At 39.8% G+C, this 12365-nt stretch overlaps 1 protein-coding gene across 2 annotated transcripts in view; it reads right to left on the bottom strand.

The window, feature by feature from the left end:
• Positions 1–12365, bottom strand: part of DNAH11 (dynein axonemal heavy chain 11) — a 355616-nt gene that overhangs the window by 203753 nt on the left and 139498 nt on the right. For both annotated transcript variants that reach the window (XM_047849106.1, XM_047849105.1), the window contains exons 31-32: positions 3558–3689; positions 1562–1722 (exon numbers count right to left, since the gene is read on the bottom strand). In XM_047849106.1, coding sequence (XP_047705062.1) covers positions 1562–1722; positions 3558–3689 — 293 coding nt within the window. The remainder of the gene's footprint in view (positions 1–1561; positions 1723–3557; positions 3690–12365) is intronic.

Here is a 12365-nt window from a genome sequence, read left to right as displayed (position 1 = left end):
GACAAGTTAAAGAGAACTGAATTAGAAAAACAGAATTACAATTTATCAGTGATGAAATCGGGAGCAGATTAATACAAGCAAGAATAATCACAAAGCTAGTGCAAGAATTTCACGGACTTCCTAAGATCATCAACACAAGCCAGCTTTACTGACATATTTAAAACTGCTGACACTTTTTTTTTCTTTTCTTCTTTTTTTTTTTTTTTTTTTTTTTTTTAAGAGATGGAGAGGGACGGAGCGCAAGCAGAGGAGGGGCAGAAAGAGAAGGAGACAGAGAATCCAAAGCAGGCTCTAGGATCTGAGTTGTCAGCAGAGAGCCTGATGTGGGGCTTGAACCCACAAATGCGAGATCATGACCTGAATTGAAGTCAGATGCTCAACCGAGACACCCAGGAGCCCAGAAAAAAAAAATGCCTACACTTTCATTCCCAGATAAACTGTATGTATGGTGAAACTGGATAAGTAGGAACACTCTTGTGATTTTGAGGTGTCTTTCATCTTTCACGAATGCCCATGAATATACATGCTTTCTCTCACCAAGTAATTCAACAGAGGATGGAATACTAATACGGAATTTCATGCCAAAGTGGCTTATCCTTACCTACAACATTCTGACGGTATGTATATATTGACTTAAAGTCAAGTGGCAATGAACTTTTAATAATGGTAATCCCCTCCCCTTTGACCTACTTGAGCCATATTGGCTCTGTGTTTATCTCTCGAATGGGCTGATGTCTTTCTCATCTTAGAAACTGTGCACTTGTCTCTGCCTGTCACTTTCTGCCTTAGGATGTTTGCATAGCTAGTTCCTACTTGTCATTTACGTCCCAACTCAAATATTCCCATAACCAATCTATAGTGGACTCTCCATTCAAAATGTTTTTTAACATATCACCCTATTTCATTTTTGTTTTACCATATATTACACCACCTAAAATAACTTTGTTAATTTGATTATTGTTCCTCCTCATTCCCAGCCATTCACATGCCACAGTCAACGAGAAAGTGCATTCTATGAGAGCAGGACCCCTGTCTCTTTAATTAATTCTGGAAAAGCACTCAGCACAGTATTTCCTAAGTGTTTGTTAAACCATTTCATGGACCTATGTTCCCACTCTTCTTTTCTTCACTGTAGGTAATCCCTCAAAAATTAATCTGAATGTAGGCAATTCCTATGTTTACACTTTCCATAAAGGTATGCAATTGTGGGAGGCAGTTACAAACCCTGGAATCAGAATGTTAGCCATGGATAACAGGAGAGAATGGACTCAATGATCACAAGGGCTGCCCTCTGCCATATTAATCTGCTCATGATTTCATGATCTGTCTATCCAGTGTCTCTATCTCTGCTTCTCTAATTTGGTTCTATTTACCTTGTCTCAAACTAAAGTCAATGTCTACCATGCGACTCCATTAGCCCATTTACACACGTTTTCATAGTTTCCACGTTTGTTCATCATTTTCTCTCACACCTTTCTGTTCCATCTCACACACCCTTACCCACACTAGGGGACTATTCTGGTTCACTTTTTCTCAGCTGACTTCCACTTATCCTTGTTACCTGTCAGTTAAAGGAGTGATCACTAGCCGAGGACTGTTTCCTAAATATTCATAGAAGTACTGGAACTGGGCATCACAAATATTTACGAAGCAGTGTTTCTGGGAGTCCTCCCACTGGTGACGAAGTTGAGAAAGCCAAGCAAAGGCTTGGGGACTGACAACCTGAAAATATCACAAGATCATTACATATCACAAGATATTACAAGGACACTGTATGTTTTGGGGCAACACACTTTATTCACCTAATCAATTCTGCTGATTCACATTTTATTTCTAAAATTCTCACAAGACAGTAATCTCTTCATGCTATTGCAAATCACAACTGCATGTAGATGGTTCAATACTTCATCAAAACTATGTGTAATAAAAGTCTTCATTTTAAGAAGGCTTTTACTGTAAAACAATATCAATTTGTTCAAGCAATGCTTTTTTCCCCTTTTATGAATCAGCCCAGGGGATTTGATCCCTTTTCTAACTTTATACTCTCCTCATTGAAATCAGACGGAAAAATACACTCTGTAGTAAAACATATAAACCATAATTTCTTCATGTCAGAGGTATCAATAAACTATACTTCCAACAAAGTCCATTCTAAAGCCAGTTTTGCTTTTAGTACAGAGATTTTCCACTTCATCTTTCATTAAATTAAATCACAGTATTTTTTTTTCATTGCCATTCTTTCTTTTCTTAATCCTATCCATTCTTTTCCCAATTTGAAAAAACAATTCCAGTCTCTTTCAATACATTTGTGACCCTAGGACTTCTTGGGAACCATTTAAGTTACCAAAATTATTATCTACTAAATGTTCTGATGCCTAAATACATCTCAACATTGTACAACTGTATATATTAGATGATCGGAAATTAGACAAAGTCTTTACCTCTTTGAGTACAAAGGACATATTTTAAATCATAATTCATCCTACTGTAAGCCATCACCACTGAAAAAACATAATAAAGTATGTAAAAAGGTGCAAGGTCATATTCAAAGAATAGTTACCAATGGTCCATTATCAAAATGAGAATACCTGGTAAGTGGTAGAGGGGATCAGTTTTGGATTAGCAATTACACAATATCACTGATGGTCCTGAACTTGGAAGAAGTATTTTTTACATTTATGGCTTACACAAAGAAGCAGCGCTGGCACTTTCTGGAGAGAATGAAAATTCACTTTGATTTTAATAAATTGAGAAAGAGCTACAAAAACAACAGGAAACGTTTCAAAATACATACATGCATTCATATTGTAAAAGGAATGGTCTTCCTTTAGAGTGCCATCACCAGCAGAAAAAAGAGGGGTGAGGAGAAAGTAGCCAACAGGCATGATTCACCAATGTTGTTCAGGAGACAAGCACACTTGTGACATTTCTAAGTAGAAATGTATTTTAGCAAAAAGCTGAGAAAATTTTTTCACATGAAACAGTGCCAGTATTTAGGAGACACAAAGGCTCTGTACAGAGGTCAGAAGGATATTCATGTCCTGAAAGTGACTTCTGCAAAGAATGTCATTTAGCCTTAAAAAAAAAAAAAAAAAAAAAAAAAAAAAAGACAAGGGGTGACCACTATTCCTCTTTCTTCCAAAGGAAACTAATCAAAGGCACACAGAGAAGTTTTAAATGACAATCTTTTTGCTATTGGCCGGGTAAGCCAGAGAGGTGATAATCACAGGCCAGCAGACCAAGATGATGATGTGTAGGAAAGCCTGAAGACAGGGAAACGAACACGGTGACTTCACGAGGTTCTTACATCCTAGGTTAGTTTTTGAGATGGTATGGATTGGAGGTTCCTGACTTGGCAAAACTCTAATGTGCAAGACTTGGGATAACTCTCATGAAGATAATTACTTAAATCAAAGTCACTCACAGTAAGTGTAACTAAATTCATAGAACTAATTAAAAATATACAACTTAAAAAACACCTTTCTTGGAAGTACTCTTGACAATAAACACCACTTTTAGGAAACAACACACAATACATGAAATTTCTATGAACTTGCCTTCTGAGAAATAAGTTTGGCCACCACATCTCTGGCATGGACGTCTATGGTACAAATTGTCATGATTTTCTGCCTATCTCCAGGTAGAAGTTCTCCCAGTAAAAGGGCTATCAGTGTATTCAACTGAGAAATCTACAAGAAATTTCGTAAAGAGAAGGTAAGGGTTACAAATACAGAATCCAACAGTCCAATTTGTGAAGAGCACGCTAGCTTACAAAACTGTTTCAAGTATGTATCTCAGCTAGCCCTCAAACAGCCCAAAAGTAGAAGAGAAAGGAATGGATGTTATGAAATTAATTACTTTAAATACAATAAATATTTTAACACCCCTCCCACCCCAAGCTGAGACTCAAGAAGGCAGGAAAACATGAGTAATGACAAAGTCAGAGGTAGAAGCCAGGTTTTCGGCCTGCACTGCACTGACTTTCTGCCCTAATGATGATAAATCCACAACTTTGCTGGGATAGAAAAGATTACAAATTTGAAAAGTCAAATTGAGCTAACCTCTGTAAAAGTACAGTAAGAACTAAATATCAAGTGGTTTTGGTTATTTGGGTTTTTTGTTTTGTTTTTTGCATAAGGGATAGGACAATTACTTTGAAAATATTTAAGACGTATAGGGGAAGACTATCCCACTTAATTCTTCTTACTCATATCCTTATTCTTATTAGGTCCAGTTATTTCTTATGTCAATATTTTTCACACTACGGGTCTCTTTCCAAAGAATGCAAGGGAATGAAATGGAATTACAGGGAAGAGAATGGAATAGAAAATGTTGCATTACAAAAGAATGTGTATTGTTTTGTGAAACTATTTCAGTTTCAGACTTTTGAGGGTATACATACATGTGTAAATTAGATCTGATATAAAATATTTACCATTAATTGTGTCAAATCTAAATTAAAGTTACTCTCTTAAGCAGTCATTTTGTGAGCATACTTATTTACTCAGAACATGTCTGCCTTATTCAAGGCTTATTAGCCAGCCTTGCCTCCCCACCCCCACCAAATTCTGCCTTATTTCAGGGTAACAGAGTAAAATAATACTGTCCCGTTTCCTTTTTTTCACCCCGCAAAGGAAAGTCAATTACAAACCGTTAGAGCTCCTGAGAGAGTTGGTAATGAGTGAATATGACACATCACCAGAGGCTCTCGAACCTCTGTGACCTCCTGTCAAAAACACGCTTCCTACAGCACTATTAACACATCCCAGAAAACAGCCAACACTGCAGACTTCCCCAAGCCCGCTGTGCAGCTGAACTGGAGAAGGTTATGTAACTGTACTATGAATGGAGAAGGCAGGCCGAAAGGTAATAACCATAACACACAGTTTATATGAAATCAGATTGTGCAAGGTGCCAGGCACTGACAAACCATATTGTCCACATCGTTCGATTCAATCTTTGCAAAAATCTATTACTAGCCTAACTTTGCAGATGAAGAAACTGAGGCACAAGCATATTAGCAGGGGAGGGGTAATTCAAATCCAGACAGCATGCCTTCAACGTCTGAGCTCTTAACTGGTCACAGCACATAAATTTTCTGTCCCAGCCTCAGCAAGACCAACCCACCCACCAACTTTGAGGTGGAGAAATCCACTGTGCAAGAGGCATTCGAGACAGGGGTGCCTGGGTGGCTCAGGTGGTTGAGCGTCCAACTTGATTTCGGCTTAGGTCATGTGGCACAGTTGGTGAGTTCGAGCCCACGTCGGGCTGTGTACTGACAGTGCAGAGCCTACTTGGGATTCTCTCTCTCCCTCTCTCTCTGCCCCTCCCCTGCTTGTGCTTTCTCTGTTTCTCTGTGAAAATAAACATTTTTAAAATTTTATTATAAAAAAAGGTCTTTGAAAGGGATTCAAAATCAAACCCAATGGAAAGTTTGTTCAAAGGAATAAAAAATATTTAGACATTCACAATATACAACATCCTTATAAGCATTTATCTACTTTTAATAGTTTACATCTATAAAATGTGGCCACTTTATTTAAAAAAAAAAAGCAGAAGTGATCATTATTTCACACACACCATGTTCACTATCCCCTGGATTTTAGGTTCCATGAAGGCATATGTGTGCCTGTCTAGTACATGACTTTATCCCCAGAGCCACTAAGGGGCTAGCTGTCAAACAGTAGGTACTCAGTCTTTGCTGAGTAGATTAATACGTGTACATTATTAGCCTCTGCACACGTAAGCTGACCAACCAAATTCATAGGCATGTTGGTTAGAAAAGAGGTGTTTTGGCATTGCATATTTTCTCATCTCGGTTGAGACAGCCAGTCTTTAAAGTCTCAACTTGTATACCAGTTTCAGTATTTGGTTAAAAAGAATTGGCTGTAATGACAGTAATAATAACTTATGCCTTGTGAGAACATTTATAATTTCAAGTGCTTTCACATGCGTTGTCTTGTCTGAGGCTCCTACAACCTGTGATTTCTCCATTATTGATTCATTTTTAACAAAAGTTCATCCAAGTGAAAGATGATTAAAAATACAGCTCGTCAACATTATCTGTTCAGCATCCTATGTTGGGGATCTGACATTTTTCGGGATTAAACGTTCCTAGCAATGCTCTTTTTTAAGCCATAAAATTCTGTACCCACAAAAATAGAGTTATAAAAGGTCTATCATTTCGGTGGTAGCATCAGGCACTCTCACTAGATGGTCATATTATCAATACCTACAAGTTTATGGCCCATGACATATAAAATGTACCTTGGCAGCTTTTAAAAAACATATAGCCTGTCGGGGTGCCTGAGTGGCTCAGTTGGTTGAGTGTCCAACTTCAGCTCAGGTCACGATCTCACGGTTGGTGGGTTCGAGTCCCATGTCAGGCTGTGTGCTGACAGCTCAAAGTCTGGAGCCTGGTTCAGATTCTGCCTCTTTCTCTCTGCCCCTCCCCCACTCACACTGTATCGCTCTCAAAAATGAATAAAAGCTAAAAAAAAAAAAAATTAAAAAAAAGAAAACATATAGCCTGTCATGTAATCAGCACTTATTCTTGCCCTTGCTCAAAGCAGTGTTATAAGAGTTTTTGCTAGGATCACAGATATTTGCCTTAAGTCAACTGCCTATACCTCACCTTGAAACTCAAGCAGCTGTTTTCCTCGTACACCTTAGCTTTAGCTGGAGCATAAATAGAGCATATATCCTGAACCAGAGAGAAGCCTCCTTCCAATACAATCCCAACTCCTCTTCGTGAGCGCAAAGCCCTCTAGGACCTGCCACCACTCATTTCCCACCGCACATCACTCTGCCTGCCTGGCCTTCCTGACGTCCCTCCGTCACAGCTGCATCACGGCCACAGAAACTCTTTCTTTCCTGTGCCTGGACATATTCCCTTTGATCTTTGTACAGCTGGCTTTCTCTCGTCATCCATATCTTAGTTCAAACTCACCTCATCAGACTGGCCTTCCCTGGCCATCCCATTTACTATCATCCCCTACCCCATTATTCTATAGGTTCCTATTTTCTTTTCTTCGTGGTACTTACTAGTATCCTACCATTCACTTACTTATTTCCTTATTTACTATTTGACTCCTCCCCTGACTATAAACTCTAAAGGAGCAAGGCCCTCTCGTGTCTTATTCACTACCACAATCCCATACCCAGTAGAGTGGCCAGCATAAGGCACCATCTCAGTACACACTCATTATAGGAATGTAGGAAGGAAGAAATGAACAAATGAAGAACAGCAACAGTACGCACCAAAGCAAAATTTTGTTCTTTCAATCACACAGCAAGACAAACGTGATTACTGTTTCCAGGGGTTACAGGTCAAGGCAGAATGCAGATAAATAACTATAATCATTTTGTTGGAACAAGAAGTACAAGCTACAATGGCGCACAGAAAAGGGGCCTTGCCTAATCAAGGGCTTGGAAAGACATTTCAGAGAAAAGGGTATTTTTGCTAAGACTTAAGGGATGAGTGTAATTTAGGTTGTAAAAACTCCGAGGCTGCCCACCCACAGAAGCAGGGAGTAAGCCACCAGAAGCACCCATGTGAACACCCAGCACATGGCAGGTGACCCTGTCAGGGAACTTAAAGAAGTGCAGCATGGGAGAAGGGCAGAGTGTGGGAGACCACACAGGTACAGATGATGGAGAAAGAGGGGTCCAAACACACAGAGCTTGGCCAGCTTATTGAAGAGTCTGAACTTCAAGGGCAACAAGATGTTGCTAAAAGGTTCTAGGAAGCGTGCTAATAATTCGATTTCTGTTTTTAAAATATTTCTCTTCCTGTGATGATGGATTGGAGGGAAACAAGACTAGAGAGAAACAGCCCTGGAGAGGAGGGAAGGAGACAGAGCCATCCAAGTGAGAAAAGTGTCTGGAACCAGGATATTAACGAAGTGGTGAGGGAAGCAGCGAGAACAGATATATTTAGGGTAACTGAAGAGATCTGGTGGTTGATTAGATAGCAGGTAAAGTAAGAGTCAAATGGGCTTCTAGGTAAGAAACTGGTGAAGGCCATTGGTGCTTTGTTCTGAGCTTGAGAACATTAGACAAGCAGGTTTGAGAAGAAGAGTGAACATATTTTCAATGTTGTAGGCTTGATGTGCCCGTCAGACGTTCAATGGAGAAGCCCAATATGCTTTTTGGTTGTGCCTGAGGGGAGAGGTCTGGGCTGGAGATGACAGTCATGAGCATATTACAAAAGAAAGGGAGAAGACATAAAAGTAGATGAAATTAGCAGGGATGTATGGTATGGTGAGAAGAAAAAGGAACATAAGTCAGCACCATAAGGAAAAGCCACAAAGGAGCAGGATGAGGAAAATCAAGAAAAGAAAACTGAAGAAGAGCCCAAGAGGTTGGTGGCAAAGGAGAATTCAAACAGGCATGAAATAAGGGGGAGAGTATTAAAGCAAGAGGAAGTACTTCTAATGACAACACAATGCGATTCAGTCAAGTGGTGGAAATGGGGTCATGGAGACAAATAAGAATGAGCCAAGTTACAGGGTTGGAGCAGAAAATGGGAGATGGGACATAAAGGAATCAATTTTGCTGGTTATTTTGCCTGTGAGTAATGAGACACTTGGGAATGTTTACAAACTGACAGCAGTGAGCCAGGATGAGAACAGGAAGACACAGGAGAAAAGGTAGTGAGGGAATCCTGAGAGTCCACGTCAGAAGAAACCCAGAGCACAAATGAAGAAGTGGCTCCTGACACTCAGAGGCCACGCTTCCACTCTCACAAAGAGTGGTGCACAGAGCTCAGTATCAGCCCCATCGCCATTCATCTAGTTCCTCTCTGACAGCAGCAACAAATAATAAGAGCTGACATTTAATGAGCTCTTACTACCTAATAAGCACTGTGTGTGTGCACGCGTATGTAGGCATATACATATATACGTACATAATTCTAATTTAATCATCACAATAGCCCTATGAGGGAGGTACATTATTCCAATGTTATGTATGAGAATTTGCTCAAGCTCACACAGTTATAAACAGTGGAACCAGGGTTTAAGACCAGGCACTAGGATTTTACTGTGTATTCATTACCCTGATTCCAAAACCAGACAGAGACCCCACTAAAAAGGAGAACTATAGACCAATTTCCCTGATGAACATGTATGCAAAAATCCTCAACAAGATATTAGCCAACCGGATCCAACAATACATTAAAAAAAATTATTCACCATGACCAAGTAGGATTTATACCTGGGATGCAGGGCTGGTTCAATATCCGCAAAACAATTCACGTGATTCATCACATCAATAAAAGAAAGGACAAGAACCATGTGGTCCTCTCAATAGATGCAGAGAAAGCATTTCAAAAAATACAGCATTCTTTCTTGATAAAAACCCTCAAGAAAGTAGGGATAGAAGGATCATACCTCGAGATGATAAAAGCCGTATACGAGCAATCCAACACTAATATCATCCTCAATGGGGAAAAACAGAGCTTTCCCCCTAAGGTCAGAAACAAGACAGGGATGTCCACTCTCACCACTGTTATTCAACATAGCATTGGAAGTCTTAGCCTCTGCAATCAGACAACACAAAGAAATAAAAGGCATCCAAATTGGCCAGGAGGAGGTAAAACTTTCACTCTTCGCAGATGACATGATACTCTATATGGAAAACCCAAAAGATTCCACCAAAAAACTGATAGAACTGATTCATGAATTCAGCACAGTTGCAGGATATAAAATCAATGCACAGAAATCGGTTGCATTCCTATGCACCAACAATGAAGTGACAGAGAAATCAAGGAATTGATCCATTTACAATTGCACCAAAAACCATAAAATACTTAGGAATAAATCTAATCAAAGAGGAGAAAAATCTATACACTGAAAACTATAGAAAGCTGATGAAAGAAATTGAAGAAGACACAAAGAAATGGAAAAAGATTCCATGCTCCTGGATAGGAAGAACAAATACTGTTAAAATGTCACTACTGCCCAAAGCAATCTACAAATTCAACGTGATTCCTATCAAAATAACACCAACACTCTTCACAGAGCTAGAACAAATAATCCTAAAATTTGTATGGAACCAGAAAAGACCCCAAATAGCCAAAGCAATGTTGAAAAAGAAAACCAAAGCAGGAGGCATCACAATCCCAGACTTAAAGTTGTACTACAAAGCTGTAATCATCAAGACAGTATGGTACTGGCACAACAACAGACACTCAGATCAATGGAATAGAATAGAGAACCCAGAAATGCACCCACAAATTTATGGCCAACTCATCTTTGACAAAGCATGAAAGAATATCCAAAGGAATAAAGACAGTCTCTTCAGCAAGTGGTGCTGGGAAAACTGGATGGCAACATGCAGAAGAATGAACCTGGACCACTTTCTTAGACCATACACAAAAATAAACTCAAAATGGATGAAAGACCTCAATGTAAGACAGGAAGCCATCAAAATCCTCGAGGAGAAAGCAGGCAAAAACCTCTTTGATCTTGCCCGCAGCAATTTCTTATTCAACACGTCTCCGGAGGTAAGGGAGACAAAATCAAAAATGAACTACTGGGACCTCATCAAAATAAAAAGCTTCTGCAGAGCGAAGGAAACAATCACCAAAACAACCGACAGAATGGGAGAAGATATAAGCAAATGACATATCAGATAAAGGATTAGTATCCAAAATCTAGAAAGAACTTATCAAACTCAACACCCAAAAAACAAAGAATCCAGTGAAGAAATGGGCAAAAGACAGGAATAGACACTTCTCCAAAGAAGACATCCAGATGGCCAACCAACACATGAAAAAATGCTCAACATCACTCATCATCAGGGAAATACAAATCAAAACCACAATGAGATACCACCTTACACCTGTCAGAATGGCTAACATTAACAATTCACGCAACAACAGATATCGGTGAGGATGCGGAGAAAGAGGATCTTTTTGCATTGTTGGTGGGAATGCAAGCTGGTGCAGCCACTCTGGAAAGCACTATGGAGGTTCCTCAAAAAACTAAAAATAGAACTACCCTATAACCCAGCAATTGCATTACTAGGCATTTATCCAAGGGACAGGTGTGCTCTTTTGAAGGGACACGTGCACCCCCATGTTTATAGCAGCACTATCAACAATAGCCAAAGTATGGAAAGAGCCCAAATGTCCATCGATGGATGAATGGATAAAGAAGAAGTGGCATATATATACAATGGAGTATTACTCAGCAATCAAAAAGAATGAAATCTTGCCATTTCCAACCACATGGATGGAACTGGAGGGTATTATGCTAAGTGAAATTAGTCAGAGAAAGACAAAAATCATATGACTTCACTCATATGAGGACTTTAAGAGACAAAACAGATGAACATAAGGGATGGGAAACAAAAATAATATAAAAACAGGGAGGGGGACAAAACAAAAGAGACTCATAAATATGGAGAACAAACAGGGTTGCTGGAGGGGTTGTGGGAGGGGGAATGGGCTAAATGGGTAAGGGGCATTAAGGAATCTACTGAAATCATTGCTTTACTATATACTAATTTGGATATAAATTTTAAAAAATAAAAAATAAAGTTAAATCAAAAAATAAATAAATAAAGGGGCGCCTGGGTGGCGCAGTCGGTTAAGCGTCCGACTTCAGCCAGGTCACGATCTCGTGGTCCGTGAGTTCGAGCCCCGCGTCGGGCTCTGGGCTGGTGGCTCAGAGCCTGGAGCCTGTTTCCGATTCTGTGTCTCCCTCTCTCTCTGCCCCTCCCCCGTTCATGCTCTGTCTCTCTCTGTCCCAAAAATAAATAAACGTTGAAAAAAAAAAAAAATAAATAAATAAATAAAAATAAAACACAAAACTTCCCCACATGGATAGCATATTCATTATCAGCTCATCCTGGCCAGAGAAGAGCTGACATGCAGAAATAAGTAGGTATCCACCACTTATGAATTCTCTTATTTGGTTAAAAATGGAAACACTTCCCAAAAAAGCCACATGCGTCAAGACCACCACTGAGGTTTCTACGTCACAAATGTCTAAGACACTAAGGTGTTCAAAAAGAGGGCCATCTGCCTGGTGGGATGATGGTGAGCTCACCGTGAAAGAACATGTCAGGCAAAGAAAGCAGCAGACTCAAGGTCAGGAAAAGGAATGGTTCTTGATACAGGTGGTAGCTGACTGTCCATTTTGTCTGGACCCAACTCCTGTGGTGGTACCCCATTAAGAGAACCTGTATGGGAACCTAAAGAACCAGGTCCCTAAATGCTACAGGCTTAAATAAGGCAACACAGGAAGAAGAACATCTTCCTTGCAGCAGAAGGGCTCCAATTTCACCAGCATCCGACATGGCAGATTTCCCAACCTGCCCAGCCCAGCCGTGGTGGCCATGAAGCTGGAAGGGCTCTT

The sequence above is a fragment of the Prionailurus viverrinus genome, chromosome A2 (genome assembly GCF_022837055.1).
Source record: "Prionailurus viverrinus isolate Anna chromosome A2, UM_Priviv_1.0, whole genome shotgun sequence".
In the NCBI taxonomy this organism is placed as follows: domain Eukaryota; kingdom Metazoa; phylum Chordata; class Mammalia; order Carnivora; family Felidae; genus Prionailurus; species Prionailurus viverrinus.
This window is presented reverse-complemented; position numbering and strand designations above follow the sequence as displayed.